This window comes from Gastrolobium bilobum, unplaced genomic scaffold (genome assembly GCF_033153095.1).
Source record: "Gastrolobium bilobum isolate Gb01-03AN ecotype WA unplaced genomic scaffold, APGP_CSIRO_Gbil_v1 utg2307, whole genome shotgun sequence".
Taxonomy (NCBI): Eukaryota; Viridiplantae; Streptophyta; class Magnoliopsida; order Fabales; family Fabaceae; genus Gastrolobium; species Gastrolobium bilobum.
This window is the reverse complement of record NW_026897512.1, coordinates 95,801-119,183: the sequence shown is the minus strand read 5'-3', so window position 1 is coordinate 119,183 and position 23,383 is coordinate 95,801. Positions and strand designations below refer to the sequence as shown.

Genomic DNA, 23,383 nt, shown 5'->3' with positions numbered 1-23,383 from the left:
GCGTGGAAGATCAAGCTGATCATGGTTGTTTTGATTCCATTTGTAATGAAATTAAGATTAGTGCTAATAGTTTTATTCAAATCCTGTGGAGTTTTGTTCTTAGGGAAATGAATGATGTTGCAGATAGTTTAGCAAAGTTAGGTTTTAAATAGAAGGGGATTGAGATGTTGTTGTTTTCCTCTCCCCCTGTTAGCATTTTATCCGCTTGGAATGCTTTTTGTACAAACCTTCTGGTGGAGCATGCTTCTTTGAGCATGCAAAAGTTATTAATATAGTTTTGCTCGGCTAGGCCCTCCATTTTATCAACAAAAAAAAAATGATGTTTATCATGGTATCAGAGTTCAGTGACTATGAGATCACCAGCTTATCACTCCACTTTCAGATGAAATTAAAAAAAAAAACCATAAAATAATAAAGTAGACTAGAAAGATGGACGTGTGTCATATTCATACTTCAAGTCTAAAAAGCTCTTGCTAGGGAGTGTGTTAGAGAGATACTAGAAATACAAATAATTAATCCGATACCTTAAGGAGGTTTTGGTGCAATTGATGCTTTTCAATAAAGAATATAACCTTTGATTCATCCCATAATTTTTTACACAATTATCCACGTAAAATGTGTTCTAATCTTGTTCTTTTAGTAGAATCAAGAATGTGTTTTAATCTTCCAAAACAACATCCTTTGGCTCGCAAATTCAAAATTATTTATTGATTTAATTTACAATAAATCTTAAGTATAATTCATTAAATTTTGAGAATGAATATATTCAACTTGCTAAATTCAAAAAACAAATCCATTTTAAAATAACCACTTTCTAGATATTAGAATGAGATGAAATAATTAAGAAACGGAAAATACAATTAGAAATAAAATAAGAAAATAGTCATATTTCCGTTATTAACTATTCCCCATATTAAATGTTGGTAAAAATCTTCTTATATAAACACTGAATGAACCTAAGAATGGAGTAAGACTAAGGAATGGTAAACTGGGCCCAAAGATGTGATGGCCCAATGAATCTGAAAACCCTTGACATGAATAATGAAGGAGTAGCAAAACAGTGTTGTCCCTGTGTATCTGTATTAGAGTGTTGTGTGTAAACTGAAAAACCATGTCTCCAGGTCCCGTTATTGACGCAGCTGCCGAGGCCGGTGCCGATCTACAAGTTCCCTCCACCGAGGAGACAACCCTCAAGAAGAAACCTCAGCCGCAGGTTGCCCCATTTCCATTGGATTCAATTTCTATTTTCTTCTTTGGTTTTGTATCTCATTTCATTCTTTCGTCTTTTTTTTTTTTTTTTTTTTCAGGAAGACGACGCTCCCGTTGTTGAGGACGATGATGAGAAAGACGAAGCCGATGACGATGAAGACGACGAAGACGACGACGATGACAAGGAAGACGGCGATCAAGGTCCTCAGCTTTTCTTCCTCGTATCGTTATTTTCATTTTCACGACGTTTTCTTTTGTTTATGATATTTTTGTGCGGAAATGTTGTTTTGTTCCTATCAATATGAACATTGGTTAATGGATTTTTTTTTTTTTTTTTATAACATGGTTAATGGATTTTATTTACTTAGGTTTTGGTAATTTTTTTTTTCTTTTAAACTAATTGATAAATAAGTTTGCTTAATCATAGTGGAGCAACCATCTGCTTCTTTAAACAACTAAGTGCCCTTTGGCCCTTTATTCACATTGGTTGTCTCAGAGATCGTGGAATTTGATTTGAAGTCCATTGATTTTCTGTAGATGGTATAGTATGAAAAAAAAAGAGGGTGAGCCTTGCCATAATGGTAAGGTTGTTACATTTGATCCTCCCAGTATTACCCCCTCAATGATGAGAGCGTGACACGTTTTTTTAATTTGTCGTCACTAGGTTGTGAAGGAGTTTTAGCAAAGGAGGAAAACCAGAAATGAAAGAAGAGAGAGAGAGTTCAGAGAGAAGAAATGGGATTTGGGAGAATCTGAGAAAGTTCATTTTCTCTTGTTACTTTGTTCTATGTATATATACTTGCACATATGGTGTACACTTTCCGTAACCACTGTAATTAATTTCCTAACAGATTAACAGCATCCTAAGCTAACACAACTGAATTACAACTCAGCACTCGCATAATTGCATTACATTACAACTCAACATAGAGGTTACAAGGCAGCACTTGTATATTCTCCAATAGGTTTGATTGGATTTTGTTTGCTCAGGCTTGCTAAGTGGATATGAGCTAGATTATACTGTTGTCAAGGTTAAAATTACTGTAGAAGAATCACAGAATGTTTATGCTTGATAACATAATTGTTCAATTTATACCTGAAAATTGTAACTTTTGAGAACCAACATTATAATGGTAGAGATTCTTTTTATTGACAATTAACTTGACGTCTTAAATCTATTCAGTAATATTTTTATGCTTATGATTATTATATAATTTTAAGTTTTTTATTTTAATGAGAAAAAAAAATGTGCTCTGTAGTGCCAATGTTGGCAAATCAATAACCATGTTACAAATTATAGGACTACAGTTATAAAGCTTTATCTAGAGAAAATACAATGTACATCTGCTTTTTATTACATTTCTTAAATTGCAACACCATATTAATGTACTCCTTCCCTTTGTTATCCGTTGACCTGTTTTATTATCCTTTGAGATGCAGGTGCCACTGATGGTTCAAAGCAGAGCAGAAGTGAGAAGAAGAGTCGAAAAGCAATGTTGAAGTTGGGACTAAAACCTGTTACTGGCGTTAGTAGGGTAACAATCAAGAGAACTAAAAATGTTAGTCATTATATGTATTGTTCTTTCTGTGATCTATCCGAAAGATGGATGGCTTCTAATCATATTATTTTATGTCTTAGATTCTTTTTTACATCTCAAAACCTGATGTCTTCAAGAGTCCAAATTCGGAGACCTACATCATATTTGGGGAGGCAAAAATAGAGGACTTGAGCTCTCAGTTGCAGAACCAAGCTGCTCAGCAGTTCAGGATGCCAGATATGGGATCTGTAATGACAAAACCAGATCAAGATGCTGAGGCTGCAGGAGCACAGCCTGATGAAGAAGAAGAGGAGGTTGATGAAACCGGGGTTGAGCTCCATGACATTGATTTGGTCATGACCCAGGCAGGAGTGTCAAGGAGCAAGGCCGTCAAGGCTCTCAAGACTCACGACGGGGACATTGTTGGTGCCATCATGGAGCTCACTACTTAATTATGCTTTACGTTCTATTAGTATTTGTTTTTTGTGGATGATTTTGGAACTAGTGCCATCCTGAAGTTATTGTAGTCAAACCATATCTCGGTCCATATGGTTGGGTTTACCTTATAATTTTGTTGCTCTCTAAAATTTGTGATACGACATGATGATCAGTGATCATATTGTTTTTGTTGTTTTTACTCATAATAGCCTTCTATGAGCTCTATTTTTTTGTCTCATGAAATGTGAGGGTTATATTTTAAATAGAAAATTGCGGTGATTGGAAAATGAGATTGTATTACACGAAGAATTTACATAACAAACTGTGAAGTTATTATTTTTTTAATTAATTTTTGAGTCAGCATTATAATATCATACTTTTGAGGATGAGTCTAGGAGCAGTGGAAATGATGTTTCTTTGTGATAGCAGGATCGTACATTCGAGTCTAAGAAATGATCTCAGGGAAGTTTCTGTGCACTGGGGGGTGTTTGCGCATCATAACATCTCACCACACTTTTCTTTTTGAAACAAGTTAAATTCATTTCCTTGTGCAATAAGAGATTTAGCCTGCTCGAATTCATGTCCTGAGTTGGTTTATTGGATCGATACCTGCGACTTAAAGGCTCATGTCCCTGGCCCTTTCTAAAATGGGAGGCCATCGGGTTAGGAACTCTTGTACTCTTTTGTAAGATTGATGATGGAATTAAATTGAATTAATTTTAAAATATAAGATGATATTTGTACTAATTAAAACGATAAGGTTAATTCTTTTGGAATGTATGTATGGATGAACCTTAACGTATAGTTTACTAGTGTGTTGGTTGTTGACAGCAATGCATTGTGATTTGATGATCTTTTGCAATTATGGAAATGGAAATGGATAAGGATAACGTGAGCAAATTCTTACTTGTTGCATATGACAAACTGTCTATTTCAAGAATAAGCAGGACTAGGATTCACCGACACATGAATTCCAATTACCCGAAAAGAAAAGAAAAACCAAAGCAAAGTTGCTTGTTTTGTAATTAAGCAGGAAAAACTTAACGAAACATGCCATATAATTTATAAATCTTTAATGCTGCAGGTACTTCAATCCTTCACTACTATTGCTAGCTATTGACCACCCTGCAATTTGTTCTAATCTCTCCTGCATCACTTGTTAAGGCACTAATTTGACCCATCTTCACCATTGCATCTGCAAATTTGCTTGCCCATAGATAGGAATTCCTAGCATTTTGATTCACTTGGCTGGCTGTTTCCATGTTAGTCAAGAGAGCCTGGTCAGATGTGAACAGGCCTCGGTTTGCCAAGATATTAATATAGTACCCTACATCTGCAACTCCAGGGCTTGAAGGGTCCATTGGAACCACCAAGTTTTGGTTTGTGCTGCCTTGTGGACATCGCTTCTTCAACAGTGCTGCAAATGAGGGATCTAAACTTGGATCCTGGATTGAAGTACTGCTGAAATTGTACAATCTGTTGCTGAAAGCTGAGCAATGAGAACGGCCAACGGTGTGTGCTCCTGCATGCACAAAAGTATATTTCATTCAAATATTTAAACTAAAGGCAAACCATCAAATAGAGTTATATTGAAGCTCTTACCAGACAGAGTGACCATTTCTTCTTGTGTTAACCCCTTCTTTGCAAAGAGTTGAGTGAGTTGGTTAACATTGAAAGTTGGAGGAGGCAAGTCTGTTCTTGTATCTGAAGCTAGTGATATTCTACCATCTCTTCTTCCTGCAGGAACATCATAGCCTAGTCCTCCAACCTGCATGAAGCCCAATAATGATAAAGGGTCATTTTCTTGAAATAAACTTAACCTTCAAATGTTTCTAGAGCAAAATAGGCACACTTACTAACTCCAAGCTATCCCTTGCTGCAAATGCAACTATGTCAGCACATGAAACAATTCCTTTGCATGCTGCCTCAAGTCTAGCCTTGGCATTATCAATGACTTCATACCCTCGGAGACTTGGTTTATTGGCTGGTGAATCTTTCTCTGCGGTGTTTGAGGGAGTGGAATCAAGAAGTACCGATGCATCACACCCCTACAGTTAACAATGTGGTTAAAGTTAATGGCATCAGAGTTGGTCTTTTCCTACGATGATACCAACGATGATCACTATTTTAAGTAGTCATACCAAATGTGAACAACTACCTAGCATTGTGTGCAAGGTGCAGTGATAGTTAACTTTGAGGAAGTTGGGTGGATAACTAAAGAAAGAGGACCTAAATTTTACTTCTCATTAAGGATAATGGATAAATAAATACTGCCTTCATATAATACTTACTCTAATAAAGCAATCATGAAAATGCATTCTTATAAGCCCTGCAGCAAGTCCAGGATCCTTAGTAATACTTTTTCTGACCTCTTCCTTTACAATGAACTCAGCCATGAAACATGAATAGGTGTAAAACCCAACCTGCAGCTGAGAATGAGCATTTTGATTCAACAAATATATGACCAAAACTATAATTACACCACTAAGTTTTTTTGGATTCATTTTCTGATCTGAAAGATTGTCTTTCTTCTGAGTAATCTTATGACATAATTATAGCCTATTTATACTTGGAAAGGCAATGATTAAGGGGATTATTCTGTCCTTAATGCCATGTTACAAGGCAATGGGCTGGATTTTCATTATTATTTGATGGTCAAGAAGGGTAAGTGATTGGGGAGCTAAAAGAAAGGACAAGTAGAACAAGTTAAATCACACTATTATTCTAGTGTTATGATGAAGCCACTTCTCAAGATTACATACTGTGATAGGATGAGGAATACGTGCGTGAATCGATTTTAGTTGACTTGAGTGCACGAAAATCCAAATGAGTTGTTAAAGTTGAATACATTACTGAATATAATAGACAAAAAAAAATGTGGTAGATGATGTACATGCTTAGTCTACATGTTAGTTGTCACAGCAACTCCGTTAAATTTCTAGAAAGAAAGCATACAATAGGGAAATGATTTTCAGATTAAGCATTTAATATCTGAGACAACTTGATAAAGTCACATTTTAAGACTAGTTTTATGCTCAAATCTATTCTTTATCATGAATTAGTGTTTCTTAGTGGGATTAGGTGTGACATTGATTGTGAAAGAGTGATGATCTAAATGGAAACCTAAACCTTAAAGGACTGTCGTTGTTTGGAATGGCATTAGATGCCTTCATTCATTGCTCTGCTCGTGTAGGCTTATTGGATTATATAATTTTCTCTTTCTCTTCTCTATTTTGAGATAACGAGTCCTTATTTTCATTTTCAGAATACAATTTGGACAACCAAAAATTAAAAAAGCAAGCATGTTTCACAAAATTCCGCCGGACTAGGTAGCAAAGATATATAGGAATAGGGTTCGCTTTTTCTGCCTTCCCCACTGACTCGAGTTTTACAGCTGAGCAAAGCAGGGGTAAGGCTTGACTCGAGTTTCCCTTCCCCAGACACTTACGCAGTGGGTATTGAACTGGGTCGGCCCTTTACTGTCGATAACTTATTCGCAGTAAGTTCAATACGACATCATTTTGGGCAGAAATCATAGTGTTTTTGTAATTTTAATTTATTTCAGAGTTATAATAGTCTTTATATTTATAATTTTTTAAGATTTCAATACTAAAACGACGTCGTTCTGAAAAAAATACAGATAACTTATCTCCAGAAACATTTTTCCCTAATATTTACAAAATCTAAAATTGTTTAGTTTAGCCAACAACTTTCACAGAAAAAACTATTCACAAAATTCGGGCGAATGTTACATAATGAAAATACTTTGGAATACTTAAAAACAATTCTGCCAACAAAAACTCACTACCTAAAACACAAGCATACCTAATGCACAAACATGGTATGTGTTTTAAACATTGCATTATTGTACATTAGGTCACGGATGAAAAACATGACATTGCCGAGCATCGAATGTTTTGTTTTTGGCAAAAACAAAAGCTCATGCCAGACGATATAGGAGTATAAGGAAGAACCATGTATTTTATACATTCACGAGTAATTAGCTATGTATAACATTTACAAAAGTAACAGTGAATAAACTACTAGGAATCTGAGTGCCACCATTATATGGGAAAAAAGAAAAGAAAAGTAACTAGTCAATGGAAAAATTTAGCATCAAGTAAGTCCTCATTCAGTCATTCTCCATATACTCTCGCTCTATTAGTAACTGGTACAGGAAACAATGTCAATGTTTTCTTTTAAAAAAACATGCATCTAGACCCGGAGTGCTTTTTTGATGCTCCGATAACATCATGTTCCCTTCTAAAAAAAAAAAAGAAAAGAAATTGAAAGAGAATTATAAAAAAAATGAAAGAATTTAAATGAAACCATTTTTTTTTTTTTTTTTTCATTTTGACCGGAGCACAATAAAAAAATCCCTAGGCCCGAATGCATGATTAATTTGAAACGACTAAACAAATTGATCCGGGGCAATTTAATGACTTAACCTTTTTATCACTTGTAATATTATCAACAAGAGCAAATAAGCACACACAACATAAAGGTTTCAATTTACTGACAGAGTTATATACAGACAGACACGGCAAAAGACTTAAAGACCAAAATCTGCAATATTATGTCTGATAAAGATAATAATAAGGAAGTCTGATCCATAAAACATTCATTAAAGTCTAAAGGTTTCAAAATCAGCCCCAAAAGCTCCTCTATTCCACGTGTTCCCAATCTGATGCTAAGCCATCAGAGTAATAATTAGGAAGCTGAAACTCATAGGTTCCGCAAGGTTGAGTTTCTTGAATGTCCTCCAAATCCAGATGAAACTCCTTTGGGATGGACTTGTCCACAGCAAGGTAGGAACTGAGATGCATCACAGAAGAATTAACATCAACATCCAAACTTTTGCCCTCTGATGCATTTTTTGTAATTATTGTGTTGTCCATTCCTTTTCCAGCAAATCCAACTCCATCTAACAGATCTCCTACAGAAGATATAGAGCTTGAATCTTCAACCCGGGACTTAAGAATATGAAATCTAGCCAAAACAGATGCCTCGTAATCCGAATCAGCCTTGGTTTTTCCAAGAATAGGAGAATCCTGGCAGAAATTAACTTGGTTTTGATTATCTCTCCCACTAGGTGCCAACTTGCCTGCTATGTCTGATGGTTCCTCCATATTGGCAGCATCATCAATGCATGACTTGTCAATCCGGGCTTTGAGAACATGGAATTTGGCCATAACAGAAGCCACATCATTTCCAGCCACCTTGTTTGTGCCAGAAACAGTATAATTCTGGATGAAACTATCCGGGTCTTGACTACCCTTTCCTTCAGGTGTCCATGCATTAGGCTTGTTCGTATCAGCAGAAAATTTCAAAACATTTGGTTCAACAGGAAAATCCGGAGCAGAGGAATCAAGGTTTGGATAATTGTGCACTTTGGTTGCAGAAATCTGACTTCCGCTTAAACTAGGAACAACCTCTGGTTTTGATTGCCCCTCGATATCTACAGCAATATATAAAATATATAAAAGCAGAACATTAGCTTAAAACAAAAATTGAAGAACTAAATTTCCAGGTTATATATCTAGGATATTAATAGCAATGAGTCATATTGAGATAAAGAAAAATGTCAACCTCTTTGCTTGGATGAGTGTTTCTCCATTTCTATCTTCATTTGATTATAGCGAGCTCTGTAAGAGACAGAACATAAAGCAGCTTCAGCCTCAAGCCATAGATTCTTATATAGTAAAGCCTGAGAATCTGCTCCTTCATCATCTTGGAAATTCTCACTAAGAATCCTCTTTAGAGCCTACAAATCAAAAGTAGCCCAAACATAATTAATTTTTTTCCCTTCCACTGTAATTTGCCCCCTTTCTAGTAAGGGAAATATAAGAATCATGTTGCAGGAATGACACTGTTCATTCCTGCAACAAGGATCCGGCAACGTATCTTGAGGATACGGCGCCGTATCTTAATTTTGGTTTGACTTTTTTTTTTTTAAGCATGGGACCCACACTTGATTTGTGTGTGCAGAAAAATGATCTTGTCATGTGACATGACAAAAAGCGAAACCTTCTAGTAAATAGAGAGAAATAACACTGCATGAGATATTAAAGCACCTTAGTCATGTTATCTGCTTTTGTCAATTCAGCATCACCGCTAGGGGATATGGAATCTGAAAGCTTCAAATGTTGTTTTTCAGATCTGAAATGCAGGTTTGCCTCTTGAACATGTGGAGTCTCAAGCTCAACCTTAGAGCTCTCTGGTCCTACCTTAGTTAATTGGGGCCACTTGAAACTTGCATCCTGAGAATACATTTGGAGAACATACGACGTAATGCAGGGCTTAAATTTAATCAGCATATAAAATAAGCAAAATACCACCTCCTTTAACATCATGAAACCAAAAAAAAAACAAGAAGCATATCCTTTTCCTTCTAAAAAAATGGGTAAATAATATGATCCAAACCTCGTAAGAATTACAAAAGTTATTACAAGCAGTATTTATAACTACATATATCTCTTTTCCACCATTGCATTTTATGCAATATAAATGAGTATTAATTTTTGTTATCTGTTTCCTTCTTGAGATTTATTCCTGTGTTTAATTAGAGTCAAAGGACGAGGTTGCATCTAGTAATACAATATATAGGCTAGATTTCTTGCTCAGAGACTTTTGGCGGCATCAAGCAAGCTGCATAGAAACTTAAATTCACGTGGATTCTTAACATATAGGGTTCCAACTAAGATCCATGACACAAACACAAATATAATGGAAAATTGAACTGAACTAGATAGCAATAAAATTGATTCACAATCTGTCTTCAACTGGCAGCACCTATAAAATGGTGAAACCAATGCTATCCTCCACCCAATTCCAGCAAGCTTAGCATTGTATCAAAAGCATTCTTTTATCTTCCTTGCTAATAATCCTTTGAGTATTTTACATACCACGTAAGCACTATTTGAACTATGTTGCAATCCATTTCTAACCAAAACACGTCATAGAAAACACACTAAAGCCATTGTAATCACGTGGAAACTGGTAAGTACATGTTTATAAGGCCAAATAACTAGAATTTACTGTAACCTCGCATATTTTTAACTCGAAGGTTAATACTGTATGAGAGGAATATAAAGTATATCCAGTAATTGCTTGATTTGATACAGAAGTTATTATCATATGGAAAAGGGTTAATTTACTATGATGGCCAGCAAAGTTGGCTAAGTCAATTTGCAACTTATTGTTTTTTATTCTACATGTGCTAAATAATGAAGTTCAGCTCCTGCTAGATTGTTATCATCAATCAATGAGGCAGATGAAATATATAAATTTGTAATTTCAACAAATCATATAAAAACATAAAAAAGAGTTTTCTATAGAAGAAATAAGAACATACCTGTTGAAGCTCACATGATTCTCCAGCACACACAGAAGTTTCTGGCTGATGGAAAAGACATTCTTGGGCAGGGGTAATTTGTTCAGCATTTTTAAAAGCACAAGTATTAAGATTACTGATCACATTTTTAAGGATAATACAATCTCCCTCTTTCAATTCACAGGCACCATTACGACAATGAAAAAGAAGCAACTCTGACAAATTATGCATTGTATCAACCAGCATTTGGACATTTAATTTTTGATTTGAAACTTTCCCAGCTGATTTTTCAAGTGTAGTAGGTGCATCTACTACTGAAGAAGGTAAAGACAGGGTATGTTCCGCTGTATAAGATGTACCAAATTCCAAGCATTTATTCACACTGCATCCAGCATCTGCACCACCTATGCATAAAGCATGCTGTTTTTGAAACATCAATTTGTTTTCCTCTATAGCTTGATGCTCAGTGCAAGAAGATATAGGCTCACAATCATCTGGTTTGGTTGGAGGCACACTTTTTTCCTTTATTTCAATAATGTCATCCAGATATTGAAGCCCACAATCACGGCTTGGCTCAGACTGAAAAGATCCATCATTCACTGAATCATCTGACATGCAATCTTCTGATGCAAACTTTGTTACAGAAAATTTCCTTGGAGAACCTGCTGAACCTGTTTCCTGAGTGTGCATTTGATAGTTATTTGAATTTTGACAAGATTCTTTCCCATTATTTTCTGTACCAAACAGGAAATTTTGAGGCTTCTGATTAACAGAACCAAAGCACTCTTCAATTTTGAGCACATATTCTAAAGGAAGAGCCTCAGAATATTCACAATGAGAAAAGTAAGAAGCAGGAGCTCCCTTCCAGCAAGGTGAGTCTACAGCAGGATTACATCTATCACCACCCTCCAAAGATTTCTCAGCAGAATTGACATCATCAATAGCACTAAGTCTCAAGCTCAAATTATCCACTGGATGAGGATTTTGAAATCCATTGCTTACTTTAAATATATAATCCGCAGCATCCTTTGAAACGTCATTGTCAGAAACCATTGCCTTGTTTGATGAGGAAAGTTCATTTCTCTCTAGATGCATGCGGAGATGATTTACATCAAAACAGCCAGCAGATCCAGGAATAGGCCTGTGATAAGCCTCCTTTGTATTATAGAAGTTATTGTGTCCAAGGTCTCCATCTGCTATAATATTGCCAATGTTCAAATCTGTAACTAACCCTGTTAGAGATGTTGAAGATATGGCATCAACTCTTGATGGTTTATCATGCTGCCTCATGTGTTTGTCATATGAAACAGTGTATGGCAAGGGGCAGTTCCCTGAATCTGCAACTAATTTCAAAGGGGTCTCGTGATGAGTTTCTAGAGACACTGAAGGGGGATGCATAGCAGATGCACCTGAAAATTCAACTGGAATGGGTTTGAAAGTTCCCCACCGACAAGATTTATCATCTAAGTGATCTGCACTCATAGGCATACTGCATTTTTCCCAAGCAATCATATGTGAAATCTCCCCATTAGAGTCCTCCAAATCTTTACATCCTGCATTTAATAAAATAACTTTTCACATTTATTTTTGACATCAAAGATGAAAAGTTGATTACCAATTAGCAATATCCAAATACAATATTTCTTTTCGTCACTTTAGTGTTCCCTTAAGCACATTGTTCAATAATATTTTCTAATTGCCATGAAGTTTAATTAGAAACAAAGAGAGAGCATTGATCTTATTGGTTTGAAAGAAAGCCTATATTACAAATTATTTTCAAAATATATCATTTCAATTAAAGGCAAAAGCTTCATTCGAAGTTTGGAACATTTGTAAATTACTGAGTTACGGTGAGCAAGCTTGACCCACTGAAATAAAAATTGCATACAACTACCTTTTTCTTCTTTGTTCCCTTTTTCAGGCATAAAAGTTGTAAGAGATGAACTTATTTCAAATACATTTTGCAGTCTTTCTCCAACTAAAACATCCCCTAATGGGAGACAATATACTTACGTACTCTAAAGTAATACTCTCAACAGCCTAGATTTTGTCTAAATTTTATTATATTATATACTATTATGATGATGACACTGATTTCGTCGATATAGTGTATTACACTCAGATTACTCAAGAGTTTCTCAATGTATGGGGGAACAAGCTGTTCAAGTTTTCAAAAACACTTAGGCTCTTGATCAACTATTATCTTAATAATGAATTTGAAAATCAGACATACCTTGAAGAATCAAAACCCACTTGAGTTAAAGGACAACCATGAAGTGACCAATACAACACAACACATCTACAATAAGCTCAAGAAATTGAAAAGCATCAAAACAAGATAAGGGCACACATACCTGGGTTCAATCTTTCTTCAACAACGGAACCATTAATATTTGTTTGCTTTGAAGAGAAACTGCTCCCGACTCCGACCTGTTTACTTTTACCATGGTTAAACTCTGCAAACTGATTCCACAAGACAGCACTTTGACCAGCAAAACCTATCTCAGGTGACTTGTTAGCATAATCACCAAGAGAAGGCCCATCCAAAGGGGGAAAGCCAGATGTTGAAGACCAATGATTAGGTGCCACCGAAGAAGAACTGGGATCATGAATTGTAGGTGAAATATACGAAGGGTAGTATGATTGGGCTTCAACAAGACTTGGTTTTGTGCCTTGATCATAAGAGAATGCATCATTAAAAGCCAAACTTGGAGAGTTAAATTGAGGCAACTGGGCACTGGAAGAATCTAAACCTTGCAACCCCGAATACCCATATGGCTGTGAAGAAGGCGCTGAAGAATCCAATTCTCTGACAGGGTTGGAAAAGAAATCATACCCATAATTGGATTGAACAGGGAAGGTAATCGGGGGCACAGCATCTGCGGATTCTGCTGAATCCACAAAAACGTCACAGGAATTGGATCGATTAACACTAAACGGTGCCGCAAAAGCTGATAAATTTGAAGAGAGTGGCGGATAATACGCCCAATCGACATACGACACAAAACTCTTCATCGATTACAGATTAAGCTGGGACAAGCAATCAATCAAATTGGTCAAGACCCATAAAAATTAACATTAATAGGAGATGAAAAACGATAGCAAGTTCAAACTTGGGGTAAAACCATGCAAAGGGAATTCAAGGGAAAATCGATGTGAAAATTACAGAATAGTGCGACGATTGCTCATGAAATTACATACGGAAAATAAGAAAAATAAGAAAAGAAAAAATAAATTGAAATCGTACCAGAAGCTTGAGGCGGAAGAGCATCCAGAGAGAGAGGACTGAAACTGCAACGCAGGTTCTGAGTGTGGTCGTCAACTCGTAAAGCTTAGGCTTTTCTGTTGAAACCTGATCTTATGCATCAATCAAAAATCTCTTCTGTTATTTACCAACAAAAAAACAAACAAATCTTTTCTGTTGAAGATAAAGATATTTTAAAGATCATTGTTAATTTAATTTCAAATATATAATAATTTTCATTTATTAATATAAATATGTTTTTATTTGTGTATTTAAAAAATAAATTTATTCTAAATGAGTTATTTACAAATACTCAAATTGTTATTTCACTTGGGGTGTTCATCAACCGATCTAAACAGATTCAAGCCGCGGTAACCCAACCAAAAAACTGATAATCGAAAAATCGAAAACCGAAAAAAATCGCAAATTTTAATTGGATTGGATTGGTTTCTGGATGTGTTGATGAAACCGATCCAATCCCAACCGATCTAATATATTAATTCCCTTCTTCTTACTTGGGTCTTTCCCCAATCATAACCCAAAAATTTCTAAACCCAAGACTCATTAACCCATCAACTAAACCGCAAAAAAAATATAGTCACATCTCATCAACAAAATTTTATCTTTGTAGAGCTTCATATCTCATTATCCAAAATAAAAACTATATTATAGTTTACTAATGTTTTTGTATTTAAAAATAAAATAAAATTATAAAGCCAATATATACAAAAGATGTTATCATGAAATAAATTTTAGGATTTTCAAAAAACCGAAAACCGATCCAATCTAAACCTAAAAAAATTGGATTGGATTGGATCGGATTTGAAAAAAAATCCAAACCGAATGGATGATTCTATGATCAAACCGAAGGGATTGGATCAAATGATTTTTGCTTCCAAAACTGATCAAATCCAGACCGCGAACACGCCTAATTTCACTGCAGTAAATATTTTATATGTTCCGTTTTAAATTTAATTAAAATATAAATTAAAAACTACATGTGTTATATTTAAAAATAAAATAAAAATTAAGTCACTTTCAAAAATTATTTTGTTTTAATATCATAAAATAAATAGATACAAATATTATGGGTTTCAATATATATATATATATATATATATATATATATAAGGGGGCATCATATACTTACCGACTATTTGTCCCTTTTGCTCCTTATTAATTAATTAATAACTATTTTGCCTCTTACACAGAACTATCTACCAATCTGTTCCTCTTTAATCGATTAACTTGAGGATTTAATCGAGCCCGTTTGTTTACATTTCTGAAAAAAGTAACTTTTATCTCTTCCTTATTTTAGAAGTCTTTTTTACGAAAGTTAGAGCTATTTTATTTTTATAAAAAAATGTAGTTTTTGAAAAAAATATTTGGCTTTTGACTTCTGCTTTTTTTAGAAGTTAAAATTTTTAGCTTCTAGAAAAAGTAAGTTTTTGACTTTTTTTGTGACTTCTACTTTTTTTAAAAGAAGACATCCAAATGAACTAAAACTGAGAAGTGCTTTTTTTCAAGAAAAAAAGCAGCTTTTGGAGGAAAAAAAGTTCATCCAAACGGGCCAAATGGTCAAAACTGGAAAAAATGGTTGACTTAAAGATTTAATCGATTAAATCTTTAAGTTAATCGATTAAATCTCTCTTAATTTATTTAATAGATTAAAGCTTATATTTAATGGATTAAATATCTCAAATGAGCGTGAAAATATTGATACCAACTCGTAAAATGACAACTATTAATAAAACGCAATCAGCTCTTATTAAATACAAAACACAATCAACTCCTATTATTAAATACAAAATGCAAAGATACAAAAAACAAAAAAAATACAAAACGCATTCAGCTTCTATTAAATACAAAACGCAATCAGCTCCTATTAAATACAAAACGCAATCAGCTCCTATTAATTACAAATCACAATCAATCGTAGGTATCATCAAAATCGCAATCAATCAGTTGATAAATTTTTTTAATGCTCTTAACATTCCAGTGATTAAGGTATTCATGTCTGACCCAGTCGCTCTTACTGTCGGCGTAAATGTAAGACACAGAATACGCGTTTAGATAATATTCTGAACATTTTCAAGTTCTTTGCTTTTAACAGCTAATGTTGATTGAATCTTATGAAAAAAGCTTTCTGTTTTTCGTGCAAGAGATCAGAGTTCTTTTGAAAACAATAAACATCACATAAGTTGTCCAATTAGCACAGGCCAGGCCTCAATGTCATGACTTAAGGAATGTTATTATGTACTAATGGAATGGATTAGTTGAATAACATGAACAATAATGTCACGTTATCTACTTTATGCAGCTAATACAAGAGGTAATGTATTTTTGTATTTGATAGGAGATGATTGCGTTTTGTATTTAATAGGAGCTGATTGCATTTTGTATTTAATAGGAGCTGATTGCGTTTTATATTTAATAATAGGAGCTGATTGTGTTTTGTATTTAATAAGAGCTCATTACGTTTTATTAAGAGTTACCATTTTACAAGTTGGTATCAATACTTTCACGCTCTTTTGTGATATTTAATCGATTAAATATAAGTTTTAATCGATTAAATAAAATAAGAGAGAGATTTAATCGATTAACTTAAAGATTTAATCGATTAAATCTTCAAGTCAACCATTTTTTTTTTCAGTTTTGACCATTTAATCGATTAAATCTTCAAGTTAATCGATTAAAGAGGGGCAGATTGGTAGATAGTTCTGAGTAAGGGACAAAATGGTTATTAATTAATTAATAAGGGTCAAAAGGGTCAAAAAGCCTATACTTACCATCAAAAAAGTTTATCACTCTTACAATCAATTTAATTACCGTTGATTTCTGTCAATATAATGATTTTAATTTATTGGGAATTAATAATTAATTAATAAATGTGACACAATAAATGTTATTAATTTTCAATAGATTATGGCATGTTTGGTACATAGCATAGGATAATGCCTGATAGTATAATATCTGATAGTATAAGGTTTGATTGTATAAGACCTGATTAAATTTTAATACTATCTAGCGTTTGGTATTATATTGTATAAAAAAATATATTGTATAAGATAAAAAAAAATATCATCCAATGTTTGGTAATGCACTATACAATACTAGATAGGATAAAAAGAAATATTTTTGACAAAAATACATTTTAATAATAAATTTATATAATTCTTCCAAATATATCAGATGGTATTAATTTTTATAGAAATATGTTGATCCGTGTGTCCAAAAAATATATTAATTTTTATAAAAATAAAAATCTCAAATATTTTAAAAATTTATGTATTGAAAAATTATTTTTATTTTAATATATTAATATTAAAATAATATATTAATTCTTAAGAATTGCATTGGTTAATACATCAATCCCTTATCAGGCCTAATCCTACCCTTCTATACGTGATTAAGTTATACATTATTTTGATGTATAAATGGATCATGTTGTATAAGTTTATACTATACAATGGTAACACCAAACAACTAAAAATGTCATAACATATAATATAAGCTTATACTATCAGGCTTTATACATCACATCAAACACGCCCTTATAACCGTTAGATTGACAGCAATCAACGATGATTAAATTAGTTATAAGAGTGGTAAAAAATTTTAGTGGTAAGTGATTCAGTTCCCTATATATATATATATATATATATATATATATATATATATATATATATCAAATAATAATTTTGTTATGGACCTACATAAGGCTCATATGCCTAAAAGGCCCAATAAAAGGTGGATATTTGATAATTGTGCAAGAAGAGAATTGAGCCCTAAAGAAAAGGGCCAGGGTGGTTCAAACCTTAAGGTAAATTCTATAAATAGGAGGTAAAGACCACATGTATGCACTAATCTCTTTTTTTTACTATTATGCAATCATTATGCACACACACCACTCCATTGGCTAAAGCCTTATAGTTGTGTACGGTGATTCACTTTCCCGCAAGGTATCTAATTCATAGATACCTAGAGAGAACACAAAATTTCATATTGATCTCCTAGCGCTAGGCTAGACATTTCTGTCACATAGACAGAATATTGGCACCGTCTGTGGGGAACGAAGAAATTCAAATCCCACGAGAGAGAAAAAATGGCACACACCACTAAGAGTGGTTATCGACAGCCACCATTGCCAAATGTTTAGCCACGACAAATCCCTGTAGTACAGAAGGATCCAGAGGGTCAACTTGCCCCTGAAAATCAACAAGCAGACAATCATAATGTTGTTCCTGTTAGCGATGTGCATTCTGATTCGGCCTCAACTCCAGCCATGAATCAGAATGCACTATATGTACAGGGATTGCAATCACTTGTTGCGCAGATCCCATATGCAGTATGAATCTCATCTGAAATCAATCAGGACTAACGAGTTACAGATCTTGTTGTCGCTGCAGTCTTGAAAAGGATGGAGGAGATAGAGAGGTGAAACCAGCTTCAACGCACAGACGATGCGCAACATATTCGGGGTCTGGAAGCAAGATTATTGCAAAATAGGAACCCAGATCCTAGACAGGCCATGACTCAGGTCATGAATGATTTGAGGATATCAAGCCCTCCACGAGGGATGATTAAGCAAAGAAATGACCGAAGAAATGACCTCGGCCCGATAAGACATGTTGGTGAAGGAAACCGAAGGTGGATTGATAATCGCAGCCGGGATGGAAGACCTGAAGGCACAATAAATAGGACAACCCATAATCAAAAACCTAGGATACGGGAAACAAATCTAGTGGCCAGAAATGATAGAAGTGGTCACTTGTGAGATGGAGGAAGAGGTAACATCCAAGGGGATGACATCGAAGTGCATAGAAGAGCTGAGAATACTTGGTTTTATCATGATCAGTCCTGGTAACCAAGGAACCCAGATGATGTGATAGGAGTCTAAAGAGGAAGTATCACCAGGGGCAATATAATGATAGCCCCTTTGTTGATGGAATTGTTGATGCGCCCTTTCCCGAGAATCTAAATTTATCCGAGTTGCCAAAGTATAATGGAAGTCAAGACCCCCAGGTCCACCTGGATACTTTTGATACAACCATGTATATCAAGGGTATAGAAGAACCATTGATTAGGCGGCTGTTTGCAACAACTCTAACGGGAGCGGCCCAGATGTGGTTCTCTTTATTGCCGGCAGGATCTATTAGGTCTTTTGAGAAGTTTGGTGGGAGGTTTTTATTAAACTGCGCCACCAGTAAAAAGTAGCCAAAGTCAGAGTTTGACTTGGGAAAGATAAGACAACAACCCGGCGAATCACTCCAGAAATATCTGGACCGCTTTAAAGAAGCAGTGCTACAAGTCCCAGGTTTGTCTGAAAATGTTCATGTGCACCTAGTGGTGGCCGAGTTGCATGGATCCTCTAGACTAGCGAAATCCATTTATAAGGATCCGGTTAGAACATTGGTAGAGTTCATAGCTCGTCAAAGAAGTACCTTGAATTGGAACAAATGTAGATAAAGAACTCTGATCTGAAGAGAAGCCTAGGAAGAATGGAGAGGTATGGAAATAGGAGGCAATGTGATTTCGAGGTAGAAAATCTAAAGAAAGACCCCCACCAAGAGGAATATATGAAAAATATGCTCCACTCAATCTGCCTTGGTCTCAGATTTTGGAAGTCGGGTTCATCAGAGAGATACAATACACCACTTGGTTGTCTAATGTGGTAATGGTAAAGAAGCCAAATGGTAAATGGAGGGTGTGTACGGATTATACCGACTTAAATAAGGTATGTCCAAATGATTCGTATCCTATGCCAAATATTGACCAGTTGGTAGACAATTCCTCAGGATTCAAATTATTGTCTTTTATGGATGCATATCGGGATACAATCAAATCCCATTGTATCCCGATGATCAAGAGAAAACCACCTTTATATCGAAAAAGATGAATTATTGCTATAATATGTTGCCCTTCTGATTAAAAAATTCAGTGGCCACTTACCAAAGGATGATGAACCGAGTCTTTGAAGATCAACTCGGAGGAAATATAGAGGTGTGTATTTATGATATGATAGTAAAATTGTTGGAGCTGGCCACACATGTAAGTCATCTGGAGTAGATCTTTGAAAAGCCGAAAAGGCATAATATTTGGTTAAACCCGACAAAATGTGCCTTTAGAGTTCCTGCTGGAAAGTTCTTGGGTTTTATGTTGATCCATAGAGGCAAATCCAGACAAATGTATAGCTATGCTAGATATGCAAGCACCGAGAAATAAGAAAGAAATTCAATAGCTAACATGAAGGTTGACTTCCCTTACCAGATTCTTGTTGCGGTCAGATGAAACAACATTGCCTTTCTTCATACTGCTGAGGAAAGAAATGCAATATGGGTGGAGCTCGGAATGTGAAACTGCATTCTAGGAAATAAAAAGGCAGTTGGCTTCACCATCGGTTCTGTCAAAACCAAGGCCAGGAGAAACCCTGATAATATATTTTTCTGTAGGCGAGACAGCGATCAGTACAACCTTAATACAAGAAGATGAGAAAGGTCAACTACCGATCTATTTCAAAAGTCGGTCTCTACAAGGAGTTAAGCTTAGATATCAAAAGTTGGAAAAGATTTCGTTCACTTTGTTAGTCTCGGCCAGAAGACTCAGAGCATATTTCCAAGGTCATAAGGTGGTTGTAAGGATAGTTTTGCCTATTAGGCAAATCCTTCATAAACCAGACTTGGTAGGGCGAATGATGAACTGAGCGATCGAGCTATCCGAGTTCGATATTGTTTTTGAAGCACGAAAGACCATCAAATCCCAGGCTTTAGCTGATTTTGTTAGAGAACTTACCTCTATTCAGCACGAGGGTTTGCAAAATCGAGATGTATGGAAGATTTATGTTGATGGTTCCTCTAACACAAAAGGTAGTGGAGCTGGGATAACTGTTAAAAGCCCTGAATGGTTGGTTATATCTCAAATTGGAGGCAGTAATCAAACCAGAAGGCTATCAATGGCTAAATACCTGGATACAACCTGATAACTGATGGCTAATTGTAGCCGTCGATTATTTTACCAAGTGGATAGAAGTCGAACCGGTGGCTACTATCACCTCGACTAGAATACAAAGGTTCTTCGAAAGCAATCTAATTTGCAGGTTTGGTATCCTGGCTGAGATTGTGACAGACAATGGAACCTAATTTGCAAATCGAAACTTTCAAGAGTTGATGGCCAACTTACATATCTGACATCATTTTGCCTCTATGCAAAACTCACAGTCAAATGGCCAAGCTAAAGCGACAAATAAAGTGATTGTTGACGGGCTACGAAAAAGGTTAGAAGATGCCGCAAGAGGAAAATGGGTTGAGGAGTTGTATTATATTCTTTGGGAATATAGGACAACAACCCAAACCTTGACAGGGGAGACACCCTTCAGATTGGTTTATGGAAGCGAAGCTATGATCCCGGTGGAGCTAGGTGAGCCGTCTTGGAGGAGACCTCTCTAATTATTATAGCGCACTGCCGAGATATTGCAGCAAAGCAGCTAGTTGCAAATCGGTATAACAATAAAGTGAAACCCCGGTTGTTTCAGATAAATGACCTAGTTCTTTGACATGCAAATATCGGTGGACGGAATGTAGAAGAAGGAAAATTAGCCCTGAAATGGGAAAGACCATATCGGGTGAAAGAAAAACTTGAAAAAGGAGCTAACATGCTGGAAACTTTGAATGAAAGGAAAATAAAAAGAACCTGGAATGCAGACAAATTGAAGAAATATTACAGTTGAAAGTTAGATTATCTTCATTGTAATTCCAAAGCTTACTATGATAAAGCTATGTAAGAATTCTTCAATTCTCAATAAAAGAGGAGTTGCTTATTGTGCTTATCATTTGTATTAAAAAGAAACCAAGATAGTGGAACCCGCCTGACGAGGTGATAAACTCAGATAAAAAAATAATTTACCACAATGTAAGGCAGCGGATTCTAGCTGAGGTACTGGAAAATGAGGGGATGTCCTTGGAATCCAATTATTGTTAAAAATGCAACATAAAATGCGATCGTTGATAAAAGAAATCAGGCTTAAAAAATTAAAAAGAGCAAATTGAAACTACTCTGATCAGGTCAACATGTCGCCCTAAAAGAAATATAAATCGAGTTAAAGAATCCGCGTAAAAAATCTTGGCCAGGTCAACGTTTGGACTATGAAAACATTGCAACACCTTTGTGTGTAGGCAAATGTCATGTTTGGATTAAAAAAAATCCAAATATCATGCTATATAAGCGGGGTTAAAAATGATGAATGAATTTGCAATAGAACATGAATATAAAGCCGACCTAAAAAGGTTGAAGTTAAAAGCAAATCTTAAAGACTGAGAATAAAACTCGGCAATATTCATTACAACACAAAAAGAGGCTTGTAGGCCCCAATAAAATGAATCAAAATTATAAAAAGAAACAAGTATCCCGGTCCTTCAAGAATGGCAGTCATGGCTGGTCATCCCGCAACATCTCTGTCATCTCGGCAACAAAGTTTCGACCAATAGCCTCAGCCTCCGGGTTAATTTCTACATCTTCATTTGTATCCAGGTCCTGGTCGATTCTGGGAGGAACATAAGCTCCATCCCGGATGTAACCAAAATAATCAAGTTGGTCAATCTTCAATGTTACATTTGGGTTGAAAATTTTCATCTGATTGACAACTTTAGTAAATGTGCTATCAACCGCCTTCTCTAAAGCGGCTTGACTATAGTCATAATCAGCTTGTAGATTCTGGAGATCATATTTGAGTTTTTTATTCTCCAAGGTCAAATTATTCACAGCCGACTCCTTCTCATTGATCATCGCTGACCTCTCCTCTTCAGCTTCAAGATTGAAGGTGTCAGCTAGAAATTTCAATTCGTCCTTGGATTGTTCTAAGCTTGATTTTAGCTCAGCAGTAGAGTTGGTTAGATCTTGATGCTCTCTTACCACCTTGTCACGATCAGCACAAAGAACGTCAAGTTCAGCCTAGAGCTCTGTATGCTTTTCCAGCAAAAGGGAATACAGCTTCAACAAAGATGTCGGCTTGAATACGTACAACACGGCTTTCTAAAGCTCCTCCATTTCAGTTTTGGAGATGACCCCGATACCAAAAAAATAGGAGGAGGGCGTGTTACACCACGCAGTTGAGTGGTAATGCCAGTCTCCTATAAAGCTCTTCTCCTTAACTCGGTAGGAAGAAGGGGTATAATTGTTCCCCTGTCTACTGATACCACTGCTCTTGTAGTTCTACTTGGAATCTCAGTTTGGGCAGCAGGGTTGGTGTTGGACTCCAACAAGCTATCAGGTTCATTTGTGAGATCCATAACTGATAGGGTGGCAGCAGAGGTGGTGACAGCGGAGGTACCAGAAGTCTTCTGCCTTTTGGCTGTTTGTTCAAGATGAGAGGTTGATTTCTTTCTCAAGGCCAATATGTAGTCCGACTCTGCCATCTCTTAATCTGCAACAAACCAGCATGTAAGTAAAATTTAGTGTATATTGGATAAATCATGCAGCAACAAGTAAAAGTAATTAAGCATACTAGAAGGTTGATCTAAGTCGGCCTGCACCTTAACTACAAGAGAAACCGCGCTAACATGACCTTGGGAATTGACGTGGTTCAGTAGAGCTTTGGTAGTAACTTTATCTTCCTTAGATAGCTTT

At 35.5% G+C, this 23,383-nt stretch overlaps 3 protein-coding genes across 3 annotated transcripts; 1 reads left to right on the top strand and 2 right to left on the bottom strand.

Moving 5' to 3' along the window:
* The first annotated feature begins 1,014 nt into the window (after positions 1 to 1,014).
* LOC133307541 (nascent polypeptide-associated complex subunit alpha-like protein 2) lies at positions 1,015 to 3,426 on the top strand. The gene is made up of 4 exons (XM_061508066.1): positions 1,015 to 1,213; positions 1,308 to 1,410; positions 2,650 to 2,768; positions 2,849 to 3,426. Exons 1-4 carry the CDS (start codon positions 1,112 to 1,114, stop codon positions 3,197 to 3,199), a joined length of 675 nt encoding a protein of 224 aa, XP_061364050.1. The 5' UTR covers positions 1,015 to 1,111; the 3' UTR covers positions 3,200 to 3,426.
* An 811-nt stretch (positions 3,427 to 4,237) lies between these two features.
* LOC133307555 (peroxidase 5-like) lies at positions 4,238 to 5,689 on the bottom strand. Its single transcript, XM_061508082.1, has 4 exons — positions 5,477 to 5,689; positions 5,042 to 5,233; positions 4,788 to 4,953; positions 4,238 to 4,707 (listed from the first exon to the last, which is right to left on the bottom strand). Exons 1-4 carry the CDS (start codon positions 5,687 to 5,689, stop codon positions 4,295 to 4,297), a joined length of 984 nt encoding a protein of 327 aa, XP_061364066.1. The 3' UTR covers positions 4,238 to 4,294.
* A 1,973-nt stretch (positions 5,690 to 7,662) lies between these two features.
* Positions 7,663 to 13,862, bottom strand: LOC133307548 (uncharacterized). Its single transcript, XM_061508075.1, has 6 exons — positions 13,766 to 13,862; positions 12,873 to 13,548; positions 10,540 to 12,071; positions 9,260 to 9,445; positions 8,775 to 8,949; positions 7,663 to 8,643 (listed from the first exon to the last, which is right to left on the bottom strand). The coding sequence occupies exons 2-6, from the start codon at positions 13,531 to 13,533 to the stop codon at positions 7,850 to 7,852; spliced, it is 3,348 nt and encodes a 1,115-aa protein (XP_061364059.1). The 5' UTR covers positions 13,534 to 13,548; positions 13,766 to 13,862; the 3' UTR covers positions 7,663 to 7,849.
* Positions 13,863 to 23,383: the final 9,521 nt, after the last annotated feature.